Source organism: Psammomys obesus, unplaced genomic scaffold (genome assembly GCF_907164565.1).
Source record: "Psammomys obesus unplaced genomic scaffold, mPsaObe1.curated_primary_1811, whole genome shotgun sequence".
Lineage (NCBI taxonomy): Eukaryota > Metazoa > Chordata > Mammalia > Rodentia > Muridae > Psammomys > Psammomys obesus.
The window spans coordinates 20,956,505-20,980,884 of NW_026596073.1; the positions used below are offsets into that span (position 1 = coordinate 20,956,505).

Here is a 24,380-nt window from a genome sequence, read left to right on the forward strand (position 1 = left end):
AAAAAAAAAAAAAAAAAAAAATCTAGATCTAGCTGGGCCCAAAGCCAGATACGCAGGAGGCTGAGTCAGGGGTGTGGCACATACAAACCTTACGAAAGAAAGAAAGAAAGAAAGAAAGAAAGAAAGAAAGAAAGAAAGAAAGAAAGAAAGAAAGAAAGAAAGAAAGAGAGAAAGCAAAAAGGAAAGAAGGAAGGAAGGAAAGAATAAAGGAGAAATCATAATATTGGCAGGTAAATATATGGAACTAGAAAAGATTATATGGAATGAGATAACATAGATCCAGGAAAACACGTGTTGCACAATATCTGTTACCTGGGGCTCTTAGCTCCAAATCTTTAGATGTGAGTGACGTATCCTGGAGTAACTGCAGAAAGCAGGAAAATAAAATGGAATCATTGTCAAGTAAGGGATGTTGGGAACCATTAAAGAGGGAAATAGAAGGGTACAAGTGATCTGATCAGGGAAAAGAGAGCTCTAATAATGGAAAATGAAAGAGAAAACTACAGAAGACGAAGGGAAGAGGGAAAAGTACAGTTAGGTGTCTTTAAAAGTCATAAGGAATCAGACTATTATGATTCTGTTGTAACCCTTTCTCCAAGAGCTAAAAACTACAATATGAAAGTACAAGAAGTCCTTCTTTTGGAAGCCATACATAGTACTCGAAACCTAGCCCCCTGCCCAAGACTGCTGAAGTCATGGATCTTGCAGAAGAATCTGCAGCCACCACTTTACTAAACCGTCATAATTTCTAACTAAATTCTAATTGTTTGTCCTTATAGATAAATATGGTCCTTATTCTTTAGGAAGGAAATTTCTCTGCAATAGGTGGAGAACATTTACATAACCACGACCAATCAAAATGCAGAATTATAGAGCCCAGTCCCAGTCATATATCTGTGATACAACTCTGACATCTAAGGTTCAAAGATCAAAGGAAAAAAGGATGGAAAGATTGTAAGCACCAAAGGACCAGGGAGTTGGTTGGGAGATTGTGTCTCCTAACAGTGTCAAAAGCTACATCCATAAAGTCTTACCAACATGAGTGCTTATGTATGAGCTAAACAAGAACAACAACACATGCCAAAATGAATAGACGAAAGACCATAAGACTCTATTCCTACTCAGAGAACAACAGACAACTAATTAATGCTGAAAGTAAAGAAATAATCTTCCCCAGGGAAGACACACCAATTGGTTTTCCAACACCAAATGTTCAGTTCTGAAAACATGCATGCAGATAACATTATTCAGACTGATTAGGGTGCATTTATGTATTTAGGAATATATATGTATATATATATATACATGTGTAATAACAATTAATGAAAACAGAGGCCATGGGTTTGTAAAAAGAACAAGGAGGGGTATCTGGAAGTTTGAGAGAGAAAAAGGAAAAAAGAATGGTATAATATATTTTCAAAAAATAAGTAATAACTGAAAGAACAAGTTCAAGGAAGACAGAGAGTGTAACTATGGCATAACTGCTTGCTTTGAATACATTCGATTCATTCCCCCGGTCTTAAAAGAAATCCAAGGGAAAGACTATTTATTTCTCCTGCACTCAGTATTCCAAACTTGCAGTAGTTCTTTGTAAAGGCTGAGAGCTCTTGGGCTTTCAAACAGCCTCATTCACATTAGTATGTCTACCGTTCTTCTAGTCCAGCTCGTGTTTGGGCAATCGTGTTGGTGAGACACTGTAGGTGTAGCTTCTGACGTTGCTAGAAGACACGATCTCACAGCAAACTCTGTTCCTCCAGCTCTTATCATCTCTCCACATCCTCTTTCAAAATGATCAAGGTGACCATGAATTTAGAAAAAGAGCAGGAAGAGATATACAGGAAGATGAGGAAAGAAAAAGAACGGGAAATGAAGTAATTATATTATAATCTCAAAATATAAAAGAATCTTTTTTTTAGATTCAACTTTATCTTCTCTAAGTACATGTAACTTAGTCTTTGTTTTACAGCATCTGTTTTGACCTACATTTTTTGAACAACTTTATGCCGAACCCTGAGCTAATGTCTGGATAAGTGGAGAAGATTCTGCTTTTAGACAGCTTATTGGAGGAAGCCAGTCATGCATACATAACTGTTCTGTTTGGAGAAGACAGAGATGGGCAGTTCCTGTCTAGATATTGCTGTTCGGTTTAGGACAGGTAAACGACGTGGGAACAAGGTGGGAATTTTCATCAGATGGACTGAAAATGAGCCTCTTTTGGGATTAACAAAATTCTCATCTTGAGATCAAGGAGTGGGAAGTAAGGGCAGTGTGTGAGGCGAAATGGGAAAGACCTTGTGCTTCACATCACTTCACTGCGATTTTGTAATTCCTGGAAACACTGTCAGTAGTCCATAACTCTGCTGTTAGGCAGCACAGCTTTTATAGAGAACATCTTCTACCTCTGAAATTGAAGTTGTATGACCAGCTGTCACCACTGTGAAGCAGTGGTTGCTTTAGACCTGCTCTTTCAGACTGTCAATTTAAGGGCACCTGTTGAGGGCCGTGTTCTGTTGAAGAAGAGTCACATAAATTTGTTGCTTCTTGGACATGTTTGTAATAGCTGATCTTTCAGATGCCTAGACATTAAAGATCTGCTCACCATCTGAATGTCCTGTGAGCAGCCTGTCTACTTTCTCCCCCTCTGTTTATACAAATGTGTTGGGCATTTAAGATGATGATTTCTCTAGAAAAGCTTAATCATTGATGTAGAATCTCTCTAGAGCCTCTGTCACACAAAATTGATAAAGCCTTTCTTCTTGTACATCTTCAAGGATGGGTGGGAAGAGGCAAGGGGGACAAAGGAGGTATGTGAAGACAATAGAGGAAGGAGAAACAATCACTCTTCAGGAGAAGCAGTTACAAAGATACTTGCGAATTTAGGTGCTGAAGACGTGAAGTCAGTTCTGATAGCACAGGTAGTATTCCCTTCGATGCCAAAGTGTTATATCAATGAACTGCAGGTGAACTGATACATTTTAGCCTCTGGTGCCTCTGATGTACATTGCTGAGATAAGAGACCTGAAAGAAACCCATGGAACAGTTCACCTTCCAACATTTACTGTTCGGTTCTTATATAGTCTATTGTGAGAATGAATCTTACCAGCAGGAAAGCATCAGGAAAATTTGACCATCAGGAAAATTTCAAAAGCTTCACCCGTGTTACTGAAAGGACATTTCTGGGATAGATGCTGGTCTGGGAATCCACTTACCGGAGACCCCAACTGAAACACTGAAACTGTGTTCACTCAGCCCAAATCCTTTGTGATACAAGAACAAACAAGAACAGAGCAATGGCTGGCAGCACTGTCTTCCTCTCAGGCCCTTAGGTAGAATACAAGGTCCTAGGTCCACCTGTCTCTATCCCTAAACAGTGGCATCATAGGCACACATAGCCATGCTTTGCTTTTATGTAGGTAAGGATTTGAACTCAGATCCTCTTACTCTCACAGCAGTTTCTCTTTCCCATTTGATATTTCTTATGTGGTAATAAAACTGCCCAGGTAGCTTCTCTACTGTCTTCGTGTATAACTTAAACCTTTCCTAGAACACCTACATAAAAGGGTCGGGAAAGGAAAATTTTTAACTTCCACAAGAATCAACTGGGTCTCATTTCATGGTGTTTCTAGAGCCAAACTGCTGTCTCTCGGGTAGACAAGGGAAAGCAATCAATATTAGCAAAATAATAAGCTTTAAAAAAGCTTCTCAAGTGTTTTTCCTTAGTGGGTGAATCACCCTGGAAAGTATAAGAAACACAAATGTTAGATTTTATCTCATTGTGTCTTATGGTCATATTCAGCTGCACCACGGCTATTTTCTTGTCTGGATCTGATTCAAGTATAGTCAGCGGTGTACTTAAAGTGACATGTCATGCAGGGAAGACTAAGCAAGGAGTTAGGGAGTACTGTCAATGGAGAAACATCAGCCACCCCCGCCCCATTCTTTATGTTCTTTGTAAAACAAGAAAACAAAATTATGTTCAGCAGAGACACAATTTTATCACAATTAAGTCAAGAGAAGTAGATGAGATAAGAACCAATTAGATGTAGTAATTATTAAATTTTAAGATGCTTTCTATCTTGCAACAAATCCAGAAGCAGAGTTAGTATGAAGAAACCTCTGTTTCTGTCTGTTAATCACCAGCACATTGAGAAAACGTTTCATATTGTAGACAATATTCACGCCATTACTGCAGAAACGGAAGAGTCTAGATGACCATACGGTTCTGAGTCACTGTGAGTTGAAGGTCACACTCTTCCAGTCTGAGAGCCTGCTTTAACGAATAGCTGTCTTTAAAGATGCTTCTACAGGAGGCTTTCAGCATTAATAAACATGTAAAGAAAATACTGCGTTCACACTTCTGGAAGTTTCTCAGTAGTGGCTGTGGTTTGTGCTTCCATGTCCATCAGGCAGGATAGCAGTGGGCTTCGTAATGAGGTACAGACCACCTGCCTTCCTGAGGAAATTAATACAGAAATGGATTTTTTTTTTTTTACTTTTTTGTCTTCTAGGGCTATGTATAAAATTTTTCTATTCAGTGACTTCAGGCTTTTCATAAAAAGATTCATTCAGTGCTGTTCAACTGTAAATTATTTTTCAGGTAACATCTAAATATGTTTTGGGTGCGTTCTTACCTTAGTGGGTTTTGTGATTGAAACATCCATTGGCCGGGGTGAGCAATCAGTGGATGGCATAATGCAGCTGTATTCTAAGTGATAAGTATCTACGATAAGTAAACAGTATTTGAAACACAACTGACTATAGGCTAAAACCACGGGGGTTTCAGACTTAATTGTTTTAATAGCTTTTTCCTTTCTCATCCCAGCAGGAATCGGGGGGGTGGACCAATGGATTCCGGCAAGAGTAGGAATTTGGAGACTACAGTTAAGAGAGTCTACCGTGATCTGCTTATACCAAAGATAAATACCAGCAAGAAAATGTCCACCTTTTCACCCAATGGCCTGGAAGTGCCACCAGAAATTAAGAAAAGCTGTGGAGAAAAACAAGCAGAAAGCACGGCTGAGAGAGTAAAACTCACAAAGAATATCAAGGAAAAACAGAGCAATGAGTTAGAGAAAATGGCCCCTAAACGAAAGTCAGAAGGGGAAGAAAAGACAATTGGAAAGAAAGAGGCCAAGATAATGGAACTGGACAATCAGCTAGTCACCACGACGCCTCTGCCTCACATCCCCTTAAAGAACATAATGGATGTGGAAATGAAGCTAGTCTACGTTGATGAAGAGGATGTAAGCTATGAGTTTGCCCAGACGTACACATGCACTGGGATTCAGGCAACCGGCCAAACTTCTGCCATGATGACACCTGCAAGTACAAGGGATCTCACCACCCTGCCACAGATTGACAAATGGCTTCAGGTAGCCTTAAAGGATGCCAGCTCTTGCTATAGACAGAAGAAATATGCCGTGGCAGCAGGGCAGTTCAGAACAGCACTTGAGGTATGGGAGTAAAGACAGCATAAATGAACAGGGAGCCATGAAATTAAAAGTTACAATTACACTGAGTGGTTTTGATCACTGATCAATGTAATGAACAGTGGTCATGGGGTAAAAATATTTAATGTCAGAATTAAGAGTTCCAAAGTTACATAAAGCAAGTAAGATGGGCCTATAGATTACGATGCCTGTTCACGTTTAACATGCTTTTTCTGCTTACAAACCCAGAAGGAAATGACCGCATACTTACAAATGTGGTTAGTTTTATAACATAAGTGTGGAGTGTCAATAAAGTGGTGTTATGTAAGATACATCCTTTCTAAATGCAGAGACTCCAAGAGTCCATGAATCATCACTTTTATGTAATCTTTGCAAGCAAACCCTTAGTTTTTAGCCTGATACTTTGTATGCAATATTCAATACAAATGACATCATTTTCCCTGACATGAGCGTCACCTCAAATATCCTTCCCATTCCAGTGAACTTTATGACTAACTATTATGCCATCTGCAAGCAGGTAGGGGTTGTCTCCTTCATGGTACTATGAAGTTGCCAGTGGACTGAAATAAAGCCTAGGAATCACTGTTAAACGCAAAGAAGTCATGAGCAAAAGTGAATGGTCTAATACTCGCTAAGCCTGCAGACTAAGTAAATGCTTACCCTCAAGTCCCAGTGGCCTGACACAACTGGTGTCTCTCTGTGTATTTCAATAATTGCAAAAGCACATCTCAGTGAATTCTAAATATGCCCGCTGAGAGGGGAGACTTCAATTGATGAGGGAAAGAAAAAAAAAAAGTGTGCTCCTTTTGTCTTTTTATCTTGAGATCTCAGTACAGTAAAATGATATAACTGTGGCCCCCTTAATGGGGGCCAGAGGGAAGGCTAGAGATAGTGTTAGCTGTTTTGGTATAGATTTAAAAGAGTTAAATATTTCCACCATTGCCTACATTTTAAACTTATTAAATCAATAATGAATTACTAATAGAAAATAATTAACAATGGTATCCCTAAAAAGGAACTGTATACACACACACACACACAGACAAGATTCCAAAAGATAGGTAGTGATTCAGTGGCACACAGGCAATTCATCTATTTTCATAAGGGGTCATCCACACTCCAGCTGGAAGACTAATGTGCCCTGTAAAGCTTGGGGATGTTATTTCTACATAAGGTTATTGTAATTAGTAAGTGCTGGAAACCTGAGCTATCCACCCGCCTCTGAGCAAACCCTCATCTCTACTTTGAGCTGTTCCAGCCCCAGTCCTCTGGCCAAGGACAGAATGCTCAAGAAAGACAGTGTAAATTTCTGCAAGGGCCATTGCCCTGTCTGCTGGTGTTTGCTCCAAAAAGCATATTCTTCATGCAGGATGGTAGGTCACTATTTTACCAATGAAAGGGGGATATAAAACTTAAAATTGAGCTGTGAAACTTTAAATTAGGACTATATAAGAGAGCAAGAGATACCAGTATTAACTGAAAGAAAATACCTAGTTTTCCATAAAACTCAGTGTTCACAAATTTATACCTTCAAAATATTATTTTATTTGACTAGACATGAGGTATTTGAAATTGCACAAATCCTACCCCTAGTTTATTATCAGTAGTTCACTCATGTCCCTGACACTGTGTGTATGAATGTATTTAAGTTGTAATAAAATTACTCATGGCATGGATCTACCATTCATACCTACACATAAAACATTTTAATTACCAAAAAAAAAAAAAACCCTCAGTGTTCATAGTGCTAAAAATTCAACATCAAGATTTAATGACCTAAAGGTATGTCTATGCTGAAATCTCTCTCTCTTTCCCTCCCTCCCTCCTCCCTTCTCTCACTGTACTTTCTCTTTCCCTCCTCTCTCCCTCCCTCTACCCTTTTTTCTCTATGTTTCCCCTTCCTTCTCCCTTGGATTTTAGGAAAGCTTTGGATGCTGACACTAATTACTGGTAATTAACAAAGGTAATTATTTTGAGACCAAAACTTTAGCTTAGACATCTGGCCTAGCTTTTGTTTAATTACCTTGGGAGTTAACTTTGAAATCTTCTCTAGAATGTCTCTTAATAAACAAAAGCTACTGGGAATAGAACAGTTTCTTCACTTCTTTAACCCTTCTTCCCTTGAACTTAAACTTCTGAGTGTGACAATTCCTTTGCGTTCTGAGATGTTATCATATAGCATACCCTTTCCTTCATTGCTTGCTGAGGCTTTAAGTAAGGCAGTATGGAGACAAGCTGAAATACTAACCATGACAAATATCTGAGGGTGAATAACTTGGGTAAGATTTAACTATAAATGACAAAAATTCTGAAATGAGCATCTTGTGGAAGACGGAGATATATTTGTCTCATAGAAGTACACATAGACAAGAATGAGTACAATATGATTATCAGAACACCAAATTATTAAAAAAAATCCCTAAAAGGTAGCTTAGACCTTATTAACATAAAATATCTGTTCTTGCTATGCATTCCAAGAACCAAAAGGGGAAAAAAAAAACTTACGGTACAAGCACTTTCTACAGCTGTACCTAGCATTTTCATTTCTTTCACATTGACCAGAATTTCATCATGTAACTGCACAAAGCTGCAGGTGTGTGGGGAGGGGGGGGCTGGGAAAACAGTGTTCCAGACGTTTCTTACACTGAGAGGTTCTAGGACATAGGAAGCAAGATAGATAAGGAGCCGTTTTCTCCCAGCAGTACTTATTAATGGGGACATAGCAGGAGGCATATACCAGGCTTGCTAAATAAGTGAACACCATCAGTTAGGAAAGAATGCAAAGTATATAGCACTTATGGCTGAAAACAGGACCAAAAAATGAAACAAAGCCCCTCTCTAGCCAAAGCTTCTCTTTTGGAAGACCTGAGTTTTGGTTAGCAGATCCCATCCACAATAGTAACTCTCAACTTGTAATAACTCCAGCTCCAGAGGATCAAACAGCCTCTTCAGGATTTTGCAGGCACACACACACACACACACACACACACACAAATAAAAAATAAAAATAAAAAAAAGAAGAAAGAAAATATTAGTCAAACATTCTAGCTACACACTCTCATGGGGAGAATAATTAATAATAATTGGCAACATCCAAGAATATAGTAATCAGGGTTTCTTGTTACTTGCAGGGGAAATACTCAGAAAAATTATCAAAGGCTCTAGCTTTGTGACCTGCAAACCTGACACCATGGCCTCCACCTTAATCACAGAATTTTAGTAATTCAAAACCCTTCTGAATTAGAACAGGTCTGTAGGTACCCTCTAAGATCTACAGCTTCAAACAGCTCCACTTGAACCAGCCCTAGAAAACAAAGCTCATCCTCTGCAATTGAAGTTGTTCCTTTTGATTAGAACACATAGGAGGGGGGCTCCTGAGGTGCTAATCCTTCCTATCTTAATGCCCAACTGACCTCGTGCTAAAGTAATTACTCATTACTCACAACCCAGAGATTGTTCTCTGCATTGGGTGGTGTGTTTTACACTCTGGGGATATTTGCACTCATTTTTCCATTTTTGTTTTGCAAGCAAGCCATGAGACAGGGTCGTTATGTTGCTGTCACTGTCACTGCTCGTGAGAAAGTCAAGGGACAAACAGGTTAAATGACATGCTCATGGACCTCCTGCTAAAAAAAAATGGTAAAGCCTGGGTCTGAACACAGCTTGATTTCAGGATGTAGCTGTTTAACCACTTTCTCTGTGCTGCTGGGTGTAAGTTGGTATGAAACAGAGGATTCCAGAGGGGCCCAGACCTGCAGAATTGGAAACTACAATTAAACAAATCCCAGATGGCCCTTGAGCACACTGAACCTCAAGAGCACTATGTTTAAGTGTGCCTGACTGAACCATTTACTGTGACGGCATGGGTGCTGAATGCCCCCACAGGCCCATGTGCTAGAGGCTTGGCTCCCACAGTGACACTTCAGAGAAGTAGTGAGAGGGGGCTGTCAGCTGTTGAAGGCGTACTTGAAGGAATTTACTGAAGCCCAGGCTCTTTCTTTCTCTCTACTTTCTGGATCACAGTGTAAATGATTTTGCTCAGCAATGCTTTCTGCCATGGCATGCTCAAGCTGCTTTACCCCAAGTCCAAAATGGGCCAACCAAACATGAACTAGAACCTCCAAAACTGTGGAACGTAATGACTTTTTCTCTCTATATAACTTGAATATCTCAAGAGTTCTGTTATAGTCTAAGGAGGCTAACACATTTGCCTCTGATTAACACTCTGCCCTTCGTCTAAACCTCTTTTATGCCCATCAGCTGACCTGTAGGAAACACTTTCCCTCTGAGCAGTTGTTTCAATATCAATGGTTCAGAAATTGGGGATTTCAAACATCTGTAAAAACTTAACTGTTTGAGGGGCTGTCTCAGTTAGGGGCTCTGCTGTTATAAAACTCCATGACCCTAACCAACTTGGGAGAAAAAGGTCCATTTCAGCTTACAACTCTCAGGTCATACTCCATCACTTAAGGAAGTGGAGGCAAAGACAAGAAACTGGAAGCAAAACCTGAAACAGGAGCCTTGCCAGACTTCTGCTTTATGGTTGCTCTTCATGGCTTGTTCAGCTTGCTTTATTATATAACCAAGACCCCCTTCCGAAGGTGGGCTTGCTCAGGGTCGGATGGGCTCTTCCACATCAAGCATCAATCAAAAATGCACTGCCAACTTGCCTACAGGCAACATTATGGAGGCATTTTTCTCAACGGAGGTACCTCTTCTCAGATAACTCTAGCTCATCTCAGGTTGACAAAAACAAACAACCAGCAGAGTGGGTGGGGGTGGGAATGGATTGGCATCGCATTTCTGTTATGCAAGGATATTATAAGCCTTCCCATCATTATATCATCAAAGATGGAACAGCTTAACCACAACCCCCCCAAAAAAGAAAGAAAAACTAGAAAGAAAACAGGTCATACTCTGCAAATGAAGGACATTTCGAAAATAAATTATGCTGTAATTTTATAGAAATCCTACTAAGTTGTGTGTTTCACATTTCACTGCAGATTAGTAAAGCATGGGTCTATGAGCCACCTTTTGGGAATCATTGTTCTAGAACGCATTTCCCTTATGGTAAACGTTAGGTCTCCAAGACGATGGAGTCTGTACCAGACCTTCTGATAAGATTACTTCCAGTGTAATGGAATTTGGTAGGAGGCAGGTCCATTTTGGAGCCCATTCAAGGGGGTTTATTTAATGAAGAAGCAAAAATATCTCATTATAGGGCAGCCTCACCTATAATTGCTCTACTGAGAATAATTCCGTAGCAAGTCTCTAGGGCCTTGCAATGTGGATATCCCAGAAAGCTTAATTTAAATGGATTCTAACAAAGTATTGCTTTGTTCAATACAATCAGGTTCTGTGTACCTGGGCTGGTGTATTTTACAGATGTGGGTTTCCTCCTGATCTCAGTACACAGTTCTTTTTTATTGCTTTTAATTAACATACAAAGAAATGAGATACATTGTTACATTTTCATACATAGATCATTATACTTTGTTCTTATAGCCACCTTCCTCTCTTCTTGATGGACTCTTTCTTCCACATTAATCCCCTTTGATTTTCATTCTTTAGTGTATGTGAATATGTGTGTGTATGTTTCATACCTTTTCTTATAACTCCTCCATGGAGAGCTCTTTCTCCCCTTTCATAGTACTCTTTCTATTTTCATGTCCTACACACGCACACACACACACTTAAATCTAAAGTCTACATATAAGAGAAAATGTCATGTTTTTCTTATCGCATATTTTCTCTGAGTCTGGCTTCTTTCACTTAACACGATGACCCCCCCATTCCATTTTTCCTCAAATATCATAATTTCACATTTCTTCACAGCAGAATAAAGTCATATAATGTATATAAAGTCATAATTCTTTATCCTGTTGATGTACCTATCTATGCAGGTTCCAAATGTTGGCAGTGGTGTTTAGGGTAACAGTAACTAAGAATATGCAAGTAACTCTGTAGTATGTTGACTTAGACTTCCTCAAGTATATACCCTAGAAAAGCAGATCATAAAATATGTTCAGTTTTGGCTCTTTGAGAAACCTTCAAACAGATTTCCATAGTAACCAGATCAGTATACATTCACACCAGGACTCTCTTTTTTCTCAATATCCTTACTAGAATTTGAGCAAACTCTGCTATTTGTTCATCTAACTGAGTACTAGCACCTAGATAATATAAAGAATTCCAAAAGTTAAATATCTAAGAAAACTGTCCAATCAATAAATAGACTAATAGTCAAATTGATAGTTCTCAAACGTAGAAATTCCAATGGCCAATAAAGATTTGCAGATCTATTCAACATGATTAGCCCTCAAAGTCAAACTGCCTTGAGGACCCATCTTACCCCAGTTAAAATGTCTTCCTTCTGTCATGAAAACCAAAGGAAGCAAAGTCTGGGAACTCACAAGATAGTACATAGCCCTAAACCTTTTTCTAGTTGAAGACATTCACATTCAAATAACTCATCAGAGTAATGCCTTAAATTGGCTATTCACATCCCATTTTAGAGGCAAAGAAAAAACCTGATCTTTTCAAAAGCTAAGCAACTTCCTTAAGGGGCCACACCCAGTCTGTGGCAGGGGTCTTCATGTGCCAAATTCTTGCTCTTCCCACTAAAAGGTTTGTATAGGCATACTGTTTAAAATGCAGATCTGACAGGAGAGATGAAACACCAGATTCCTCACTTCGAAATAAGTTCCCAAATGTTGTCAATGCTTCTGCTCCAGGAGCCACTGCAGGTAGCAAAGGCCTAGGCCCAGCCAGTAGTTGGTTGTCACATGGCTGTCATCACCACTCAGGTATCTCCTCAGGAAACTGTTCTACACACCTACATAAGTGCTGAGCTATAATGAACATGATGCCGAGTTTGGAGTCAGAATCTCCAACCAATGCTGTACTTTTGTATGCTGTTGCTGATTGACTTTCTTTACTCCTCAGAACGCAGTGAAGTAGAAATATCAGTAACTTGTGGCCAAATGCTGTCAGGAAGGATGTCAGCAAATGAAAATCTTGATGAAGTCTTAACTTATAAGTTGTAACAGAACCCAAGTTTTTGAGCCTCACACAATGTATTTAAAACTTAAAAGTTTAAAATATCAGCATTGCAAAGGGTTCTGCCCACGGCTTGTTAATAACATTTTTAATTCATAGTCCCTTTCTTGGGTAATTAACATTTGAAACGTGTAGTTTAAGTACCTGCCTAGTATGCACACAATTCTGGGTTTGGTCTTGAGAACCAGGAAACAAAAATCTAATCTACTTTTAATTATATTTCAAATTGGCCCAAACAATAACCCAAATAATGCATTGTTCTCTACAGTATTCCTCTTCTGAAAAAAAAAAAAATGATCTCCATCAGAGACTGTTGTAAATGATTAGCTGTTTGTAACAAAAAATATAAGCCTTCTCTTAAATGCACAAATCAGGAAGCCAGAAATAGCTTATTTCTTCTCAGTTCCCAGGTATAAACTGTTGAACTTTGTATATTCAAGATTAAATATTTCAGTTTTTGATTGTTGCTGGCTTTGTTCATCCATAAACAATAAGTATTTAGTGATTAAAGACTCTTGGAAAAGTGTTAGCAAATTTCTATAGCAGAAAATTGCATAACATGTGTTTCTCTTGACCTCAAAAATAAAACAGAATGATTTTCTTTTCATAAATCTGTTTTTTGACAATATTATACATGCATACAATACAGTACTGATTACCTTCATCCTCACCCTCTTCTATCTTCCTCCCACCTCATCCACCTTCCCTCTTTTCTGCAAATTTATGTCTCACTTTCGTGTCTGTCTTGTTTGTTGGCCCAAAAAAATTAGGCCAGTGACAGTGTGACCACGGTTTTGCCGCTATCTTTTATTAGAATACAGCGGGCTCAGAAGTTGAGACACAACTGAACACAATGACCACCGTTCTCCCACCAATAGCCAATATTCTAACTCAGCTGTAAGACATGGGGTCACATGAACTCTTCTCGACGAGTAAGTGATTGGTGACAAAGCCACTTTTTTTCTTTACAGTCAGTGCAAGTAACCACCAGCTACTCTGAGTTCATGATTCTAGTGAAATGATTGCTTTTCATGGTTCTGTTCTTTATCTTCTAGCTAGTATGTTCTTTTGAGTCCATCTTCCAAAATATTCTCTGAATTTTTAAAGGAGGTGATGAAAAAAAAAAGTGTTGTTTAGGACTGGTCCCTCAACGGTCACTAATTCTCAGCATCCTGGGCAACACTCTACATTCATTGCTGTTCAATGCAAAGACAGCTTTCTTTGGTTAAGGCTGAGAGTAGTTTTTGCTTATGGATATAAATGGGTATTTAGAAGGCAATTTTATGCTATGTTAATTTAGTTAAACAACAGAAAATAAGCTATCCCATTATGCCTATGACCTCTCCAGGCCTAAGCTGTTGATTCTCTCCTGTGGGAACAGAATTCAACTGCAGTCAGAAAGTGGTTGCTTGCTCCATAACAGTTATGCCACTACTGTATTGGTAAGCAGATCTTGTCTAACAGGCTGGTTCTGTAGTTCTTAAGGTTCAAAGGGGGGGGGGGGACGTGGTTTTTTTTAAAAAAATAACTAAGCACTAATTATACAAAATAGGTCTCTAGAAAAATTAAAATTTACTAATATAATAAAAGCATGTCAACACCACTATGTTTTCCCTTGCCACTGCCCTGAGGAATAAGAGCTCAGATGTAGGAATAGGGTCCTACCCAATCCTGTGCCAACACTGGATTTATATTTCAGGGTCATGTACTTTTTTCTGTTTTTTGTTGTTTGATGTGTTATTGTTTATTTTTTAAAGACACTTCCCCCCCTAAAATGTGACTTTTAGATGGATTTGCAGATGGACATGCAGATAGCCATGTAATTTAGTTACTTCTGCTGAGTGTCATCCCGCCCAATGGAACCACAAAGATTAAAACGTTTAAGGTATGCAGGAAAGAGTTGCTTTGCTTATAGCAAAAAAATTATCTGAGAGACAGGATTATTATCAAGAATGGGAAGTGTGACAGGTCCTTGATTTGACACAATGGAAGCTTTATTCTCAGATAAACCAAGTTCTGCCCCCACCTTACCCTCTGACTGTCCTAATTCCTCTTAAGCCTCCCTTCATTGTCGATACAGAATCAGCTATAGAAATAACAGGTAAGGGAGCTGACCTTCCTCCTAGTATTTAGTTCCCAGAGTATGAAAGACAGGGCCAAGTGAGGCCCTCTGGGTAGATACTGATTATGTCTGGAGAACCAAGCTTTCTTGTCACTCCAGTGGTGGTAGACTATGCAGAGGGATAAGGGGAAATTTTTCAAGAAATTAGTCTCTATTATAATTTTTGTCGATTTATAAATGAGAGAAGAACCGCAGTCATTGGATAATGCTACCAACCTCATAGATCTATATATTTATATTAAAATATATTGCTCTGGAGATCTACTAAATGTGTATGGGTGCTATCAAAGACTCTGATACAAATGGGTAGGCTCCATTTGTCTACAATGAGTAGACCTTATACATGGATACTTTTAGCTCTCTAACTAAAGTGCTGATTAAACAACCAAAGGTTGAAAAGCCACTATCCTAGATGACCATTCTTTTTTTTTTCTCTTTTAAGCCCATGTCAAACTTAAAAAAAAAAGAACTGGTAGATATATAAACATCCTAAAACTATTTTTTAAAACACCTTGAGCCAGGAATGGTGGTGCAAACCTGTCATCTCAATACTTTAGTAAGTTGAGGATCAAAAATTTGAAGCCAGACTCAGCTATATGATGAAGCCACACATCAAAATAAAACCAAGAATCAATCCAGGAAATGTGTCAGTCATTTTGATATGGCCATTACTCAGGACATACATGTACAGAAATGCCACAATAGGCCACTCCTGGGCAGCTTTGCACTTCTTCTGTGCAATTCCTCTGTGGAAACTTGTGGTATGCTGAATTAAAAATTAAAAAGCAATAAATATTTTCTCTTTTGATGTCTACATGTAAAATAACCTCAAATGAGCTCAAAAGAAATTGATTTTCTTAGTGACTCTTCTCCTGTTAAATACCTAGAAACAGGCAGATGCTGAAATCTGACTAATGGCCAGTTAGCATCTCTGTCTGAAATACTAAAATTACTTCATGCCTGGAGACGTCAAAAGAATGCTTGACTGATCCACTGGAAACTGAGCAAGGTCTTTCTGATGAGCAAGGTCATTTCTATAGCTCACAAGAGCCATTTGTGTTTGATTCAAGTGACAATAAATGTTAAGATCATTTTAAAATATAGTTAATTCTGTGATTATTACAAATCAAATCCCCATCAACTCAGCTACAGAATCCTTACACAACCCTAAATTGTAATCAAACTGATGATCCTCTCAGGATTCACATGCACTAGAGCTGATGACTTTCCTGCAAATACCTAATAGTGTTACCAAATACCACTCCCACGATCCAATTTCATTTTCCAAATTTATCCAAAGGCAACCAAAGCTACACAAAATGAAAGCCAGCAATACCCATTCTTTCTTCTCCCCTCTGCCCCATTTCAGCCTTGCTTCATAATGCTGCTCAGTGTTTGGGCAGACTCTTGACAGTGCTGAGTAGAAGGAATCCACTTTACTTTGTCCCAGAAACGTAACATGGAATGAAATGAGCTTGTAGGTTACTCTCCTGCTTGTACTATGTAGAAGGAAGTTAGCAGAAAGCTTCTATTTCAATACTTAGTTAGTTCTTCACTCTCCCGTTGCCTCATTTGATATTCACTAAGACAAGGGACACTTTCTTCCCACCAGGGAGATGATTTTATCCCTATTAGAAACACATTTATTTAGGTAGGGGGTGATATAAAAGGAAATGGATTTCATTGCAGGATCTCTGTATGGTTCCCTGTGTATATGCTTTGTTATGGAAACCTAGAATACTAAACACATATATACTTAAATGTCACCACCAACATTATATCAAGAAATAAATAAATACTAGAGCATTTGCTTTAGTCAATAGTGGTGATGGCAATGGTAATGATGATGATAATGGTGATGCCAATTGTGAATTAATGGTCACTAATTTGTGGAATAAATTATACCATAAAGTCAAAAGCAAATCATTTTTATAAAGATTGTGTTATCTGAGTAAAATTCCATCATGAGCCTGGCATCATTACAACTTCTTCTGTGTCCTGCCTCCCAAATTCATGATTGCTTCTAGTATTATTTTTACATGCACACACACACACACATATGTATACATATATGCATTATGTATCTTATATCCGTACTATATAAGGCTGAAATGAAGCAGAAGAGAGAAGAAAGAGTGGATATTGCCATTTTTCATTTTGTGTAGATTTGGTGCTCTGCAGTAAATTCGGAAAATAAAATTGGATAGCAGGAGTGGTATTTAGTAATACTCTCCTGCATTTGCATGAGAATCATCAAATCATTCAGTTCATGTGAACCAGAAGATCATCAGTTTGATTACAGTTTAGGCTTGTATAAGGATCCTTCAGCTGAATTAATAGGTATGTTATCTGTAATGATCACAGAGTTAATTATATTTTAAAATTAGGTGTGTGCGTGTATATATATATATATATATATATATATATATATATATATTATATTTTTAAATTAAGTATGTGTATATCTATACATATATATGCATATATGTATCTATTTACTGAATACATTTAGCTTTGCTCATTTGGACATGAATCCATCTAGCCACTTGGGATTGGAAAACTTGCGTAGGAACTCATCCCTGGAGGAGACTGTTTCTTTCTCAGCAGGCATTGACTGCCTGTGGCTCTTCATCCAGTGGTGGAAGCATATGGAAATTTTCCTGTCTCCATTGGCATGTAAAGTGGTGCTGCCATTATGCTGGTATTGCTGAGAGTTCATGGATGTTGCTGTCAAACATAGAAGATCCTGTCTTACAACGCACATTCTAGGCTTTTGGCCCTCATGCTCCTCCACCACCCCTTCTGTGATTTTCCCTGACCTCAGGAACAGCAGCTGTGCCAATTGGATGGATACCACACAGCCACTCTTTCTCTGCACTTTGACAAATTTTGGGTCTCTGTAATAGTTTCTGTCTGTTACAACAATAAGCTTCTCAGATAAGAGGTGAGAGCTACTCTTACTTGCACATATAAGGGTAAACATTTAGGCTACAGTTAGAAATTACATTAGTTTAGAAAAACGGAACAAAGAGATTTGCTATCAGGTCTATCACTTCTCTAGCCATGGATAGCTGTCTATGTTTACCGTAACAGTCATGAATTCCTTTCTACAAAGTAAGCCTTAAGTCCAAATTATACAGCTGCTGGTTATGCCAAGATAAAAGTGTCACTGTTACACTATTGCAGATATCATGCCAAGCCAGTGTTGTGATGATGCTTAGAATAGGTAGGAGAGGCAGCTTGCATAGCACCTTCTGATACTATAAGAAGCAGTTTTCAGAAAGGAAGTTGCCATGCTGGTTTCAGCTCTATTCCTCCAAGTCCAATGTTTGAAGTGTCTTCAACAACAGGACATGACCTTCAGGTTCCTAGAGTCAATCAAGGGCAATGGAAATAACCTATATCATTTTGGAACTCTCTTAGATTTCTCTTACTAACAATTTGAAAGTCCCTGACACCAGGATCTTTGCTATGTTTAACCAAATTATTAAGTAGCTACTTTCTCTCTGCTTCATTTCACATTGTCAGATGACATATCAGTAAAAAGGCACTATACAACAGAGATTTGGAGCTCAAAGTAGAAACTATCATCTCTATGAAACTATCAGCTCTATGAAAGAAAAGCAGATTTTAATACATGGTGTACTCCTAGAAAAGACAAGAGAATTTTTACACTAGACCTCAAAAGATAAACAACTGAATGGAAAAGTAGGGTAGGAAGGGAGAATGGAAGATGAACTCATTAGGTGAATGAGAGGAACACTATTTGCTGCATGGAAATAGTGGAGGAAACATAAAGCAAAATGTCTGGTGGCCGGAGGAAGGCATGTAGTTAAAATAAGGCTTGATAGATAGAGCTGTCTCCTGGAGAGTATTAGAAGCCAGGAAGACACTGAAATTGGTGTTGAAGGCAGTAGAACATGAGACCATGATATGATATGATATGATATGATATGATATGATATGATATGATATGATATGATATGATATGACATGATATGTATTTTTTATGATCCAAGTCTTGATTTTGGAAAAACAACAAGAGTAATGAAGACAAGGCAAACCAAAAAGTGAAATCAGTAAGTTGAAATAAAAAGGAATCTGTGTCACCAGGATAACAGAGAAGAATGAATGAGGAAAGATTAAAACTAGAAACACCGGCTAGTTATCAGGAACCATGACATTTTTGTAGAGGTACTGGACATTATCCAGGAAGCAATGAAATCTCCTGAAAACACCAATGTGGAGACAGATTGAATACAATTTTTATCTTTATTATAACACTCCAGTGTAGAGAAAATACATTACTCAATTCTGAGTGACTAACCTGTGACTAAGTTATAAAATCAACTTAATGGGCTGTGACCAATATTGTGCTTAATTGAAATCATGAATCTGAATGTAAGGGAGCACATAGAATAGAATGAACTAGAATAGAGTCAGGAAGAAGAAAAGAGGAGAAGAGAAGAGGGAGAGGAGAAAAAGAAAGAAAGAGAAGATAGTAAAGCATTCGTTTATTAAACATTTGGAAAGTAAATTTTACTTTGAAAGGTTTATTCTTTGATTTCAGGTATAAATCTTTCTATTAAAAAAAGGAAAGATTAAGAAAGAGAAAAGAATGAGGAGAAAGAAACACTATTTTGTTGTGTATTATGGAGGATCACAGTTTGTGAATGGAAGCATGCTTCCTGCTATGAATCTTGATCAAAACTGTGAAAGCACATTTGGAGGCAGATTTGACAAGAACAAGACTAGAGGCTGTTACAAGATTCTGGGTGTGCTTGTAAAGATAAGAAATACAGGGATGGAATTAAATTGGCTATTTTAACAAGTGGGAAGAGGAGGAAACGAGAGAGAGAGAGAAAGCGAGGGGTGAAGAAGATGGGAGAAGAGGAAGGGGGAAGAAGAGAGGAAGGAAAGGATGGAGAGAGGGAGGAAGAACGAGAGGGAGACGGGGATGAAGAAAAACTTGAAGACCCGGAGGCAGTCAGAAAGAACAGGAGCATTTTGTAAGGAGCAGGAAGTGGCAAAACAGGAAGAGCATTGAGGAACTGAAGAGGCACAGCTGCTGACTGTCCCTGGGAAGGCAGATGATCCTCACTGGGAAAGTACATCTGTCATGTGAGCAGCAGGAGCAAATCCAGCAAACAGCACAGGCAATGCCTGGTGCCATTTCTGAAGTATCAGAAAAGAAGGACAATGGCAGAATCCTGAAGAACGTGAATTATTAAGAAAGGGATGGCTTGCAGATTAAGACATTAGAAGATTACATTCGGTAATAATGGAGAACTACAAGTGGTCACTCATCAAAGACTAGGAAAGTGGCTAGTTACCAAATTCCTAGAAGTGGAATTAAGATTAAGAATAGCTTGTTTGTCTGGTGAAATCATTAAAGAGAGCATTTTTTATAATCACCATTATTGGAACTAAGAGACCTTCTTCATTAAAAATGGGTCTCTCAATACTGTTTTTAAAAGAAGAAATGAAGTTGTTTTGAACTGAAATATTAGACTAGCCATGTATTCAGAATAAAGAGTAAAAATGAGCAAACCTGGCTTTGAGCTTGTTGCTTCCCATATTGGCTGTATTTTTCAGTACTGGTTCTATGGCTGAGAATGTGATGCCAACTCAAATTACCTCTACTAAAAAAGAAACGACCAGGAAACTGAAAGCTGATTTTTGTGCATGTAGTCAGTGGCAAGCTCTACTTGCAGGTGTAACCTCTCTGACCAAAGGTAACTTCCAGAAACAGATTTAACCAGAAGGAGCCACAGTGTCCATTAAGTTTGCCTAGAAGGAAATGAGACTGGATTAGAACCCAGGGAAGATGTAGGAATGAGCTGTCTTCAACTTGTTTTCAAAATGGTTAGATATTTGAGCACTGACCATGATGTAGTAAGTAAAAAAATGGAAGTGTGAGATGCCCAACAGGAAGTGAAAGGGTGGGGTCTGGAGGCAGTTAGGAACACAACATTCAGGACATGGGAATCTGTTTTCACTAAAGAATACGGAAAGGGTAAGAGATGAGTTGAGAGAAATTTTAACTGAAGTCTGTGTGTGTGTGTGTGTGTGTGTGTGTGTGTGTGTGTGTGTGTGTGTGTGTGTGTGTGTATTTGTGTGTGTGTAAGGGAGAGAGAGACAGAGAGTAGTTGAGACAGAGAGCCTCCTGTAGTTGGTGCTAGGACAGAACACAGGTCCTCATGCACTCTAGTCCAACACCATTCAAAGTGAACTATTTCCCCAGGCCCCAGCTCAGCCATTTTTACTGAGTTGAGGGCAGATGAGAAATTTGAGTCTTGACATCACAAAATGAACAAACTACAGAAATAAATTAAATGGCTGAGTAAGGGCATAGGGAAAGTCCAGATCCTCTCTAAGGTTAATTTTTACTGTCAATAACTGTAGTTAGGTGATTTTTTTTTCTCAGTGTGCTTGGAACCCTAGAGTTCCATCAGTTTGTTTCACAAGTCAGGACTGATGTACCCCAGGCTAGCCTCCAACTCACTACAAACCCTGATTCTCCTTCCTCCACATCTCAAGTGTTGGGATAACAGGCTTGCACCACTGTGTCTGGTTTGTAAAGTTTTGAGTGACTCAGAGTTGACTTTATGGAGACAAGGGTGAGCCATCAGAATTGCCGTGGTGGGTGAAGAACAGTGGTTGTGATGGTGATTGTGCAGCTCTGGACAGGGCAGAAAGGACAGAAAAGAGCAGGCAGAGTGCAAGCTTCCATGATGAAACAGAGTGAACCGGGAAAGTGAACTCACTGAAGGTGGTGTTGAGAAAGCAGCAGAGAGTATCCACAGCCCAGGAGTCAAGCTTTAGAAAAGTGCAAACATGGGGAAGGAACCAGGAGTCTGAGCGATGGCAAGGTGAGACTGTAAAGATGGTACAGAGTTCTACCATGATGTGTGTGCTGAGAGAAGGACAGGGAAGAGACTGTAGCCATAGAGGATGAGAGAATGATGCAGCATCGAGCCTGAATTGAAGAAGGAAGAAAGGATATCCAAGCTTTTGATTCAGGCTTACAGGGAAATCTGCTGAGGATAGGTCACAAGCATACTATTTAGCCACATAACACATGTGAAGTGAGGATTGGGAGGTGCTGTGTGTGTGTGTGTGTGTGTGTGTGTGTGTGTGTGTGTGTATTCACTGTATATAATATATATATTCACTTTACATTTCAACATTTCAATCTTATCACCCTCACTCCTCTCCTCCCTGTCTCTCCCCTCCATCTCTCCCTCATCCCCCTATTTCCCTTTCCCTGCCCCTCAGAAAAGGGAGCGCCCCACACACACACAAACCCACCCTAGCACATCCGTTGCATCAGGACTACATACTACGTCTTTCACAGTGTCCTGGCAAGGCAACCCCACGAGGGGGAAGTGATCAAAGAGCATGCAACAGAGACCATGTCAGAGACAGGCCTCAACCCCTTTCTATAGACCCATTTGGAGATTAAGCTGCCCATTGGGAATATATGTGTAGAAAGCCTGGGTCTAGTCCATGTGTGGTCCTTGGTTGGTGCTTCAGTCTCTTCAAGCCCCTCTGGGCCCAGGTTAGTGGAAACTGTTGGTCTTCTTGTGGAGCTCCTGAACCCTTTGGATCCTGTATCTTGCCCCCAGCCACACACACACACACACACTCTCTCTCTCTTTTATAAGGCTCCCTGTGCTCTGGCTATTATGAGTCTCAGTTTCTGTTTCTCTGCTGGGCAGAGCCTCTCAGAAGATAACCGTGCTGGGCTCCAGTCTGCAAACACAGTGAAGTGTCATCAGCAGTTCCAGGGGTTGGCTCTCTCCCATGGGGTGGGTCTTCGGGTTAGGCCAGGCATTGGTTGTACATTCCCTCAGTTTCTGCTCTATCTTTATTCCTGCACATCTTGTAGTCAGGGTAAAGTTTTTGTGGGTGGGTTGGTGTTTCCCCTCCCTCCACCAAGAGCCTTGTCTGGTTAGAGGGTGGACTCTTCAGTATCCATCAGCCCCTCCTCTGGGAATCTCAGTTGGAGTCACCCCCATATCTTTCCAGGGGCCTACCCTGTTGCAGGTCTCCAGATGAGTGAGATTCTCTTTAGGAAAGAAAGACAGGAAGAAGGTAGACTTCCTTCTGCAATTTTAACTGGCTGGTGGTCTATCCCAAGTAGATGTCACCTTGCAATCTCCTTGTGCAGGAATGTGCTTCTTGGAAACCTCAGCTAGCCCAACCAAAGGGGACGGGAAGGGGCTTTTTTAGGTAGTAAGGGTGGAAGGGTTATTTTCTCCCTTGGTCCCCTGTGCCTCTGCCTCCTTCTCTCCTGCATATATACTAATAGAAAAGCACTAGCAGAAAAGCAGTAAAGGGATTGTACAAACTGCTCCAATGATAAATTGCTTTCATAACACACCTTTAAAGTTAGTCACCAAGGTTGTTTGTATATTTTGACATGTTCATTTATATTTATTGGATTTTTCTCTTGTTTTTCATATTTGAAATATTACTGAATAATTGTTTATGATGACTCCAGGGAAATGTATCCATGCATATACCAGTGAGCACAGCATTTTAATAAATGAACCTCCTTATTCACCTAGAGTTTTCAACAAGTTAACTTAAATTATCCATAAGCGAGGCCTCTCCATGGGCCTTCGTTACACACGATGTGTGCACGTAATGCAAGCATGCGTCGGCTGGTGACGTGTTGTGAGCTGTAATGCAGTTTGCTGTGGCTAATTCCAAGAGCATCGGTTTCCAGATAAGCATGATAATTATTTGTTGGCATGTGAAGCTTTCATCAATCCAGAAATGTTTTTAAATACCAAGCAGAATGGTGAAAAATTAAATAATCCATATTCCCACTCTCTGATGTCTTCAGAAGGTGTGAATATCAGTAACATGAAATTTCACACCAGCTGATTGTTTTTTTTATTTTAATCATTTCCTGGCCTCCAATTTATTTTAGCAATGTACAAAACAAAATGAAAAGATATTTAGATGAATTTAAAGTAGCTCATCCTTGATATCAACATTGAATTAGGAACGAGCTGATTTAACGTTTATTTACATGGGCTAAAGGAGCAGCAAAGAAAGTGTCTGAGCTGCCATGGTCCTAACACCTGTAAGGCATGTCGCCTCAGACCACAGGGATGCTAGGATGACACCTTGGAGCCCTGCTCAGCAGTCCTGACCCCCACACAAACACACACAGATCCCTTCAAAGGGAGTCACTGCATGAGCCTCGCAGCTTTGGCGGCGTGAACACTGAGCATGCACTCGAACACGGGTTCTGGGTGGCTCGGGGTTTGTGGTCAGAGTTCTGCTGGGAGGGAGAGTTGGGATAGCAGTCTTTCACAGGGAAATGTCCCTTCGAGAAATCACAATGCTATTATCAATGCCCCTTGTTAATTTAGGCTGCCAAAGAGGTAATTAAAAAGAAAAGAAAAGAAAATGAATCCCAGATTTCCTGGGTGCACAGGGGGGCGACACCGGTGCCTGTGGTATATATTTGGACTCCAGGCACATCGTGACGCCACAAGCAAAGAGAGAGAGGTGCTTGGTAAACCACCAGCTCACCTACACACTGCTGACTAGCCCGTGGAGGGGGTGTGCTGTGGGTCTCACTCCTTCTGTCTTATATATTTTAAGTTGCTCATTTTTGAATAGCAATATATCACATAGTTAAAGGGAGAGGAATTGTACACCCTATCCTCCAGACACCAACTTTCTTTCCAAAGAGGCAACCACTCTTTAATTTGAATTTCATAAATGTA

General features: G+C 39.5%; 1 protein-coding gene across 1 annotated transcript in view; it reads left to right on the forward strand.

Moving 5' to 3' along the window:
- The first annotated feature begins 4,844 nt into the window (after window positions 1-4,844).
- Spata16 (spermatogenesis associated 16) overlaps window positions 4,845-24,380 on the forward strand; it is a 293,192-nt gene continuing 273,656 nt past the window's right edge. The window contains exon 1 of the mRNA XM_055626224.1: window positions 4,845-5,453. Coding sequence (XP_055482199.1) covers window positions 4,845-5,453 — 609 coding nt within the window. The remainder of the gene's footprint in view (window positions 5,454-24,380) is intronic.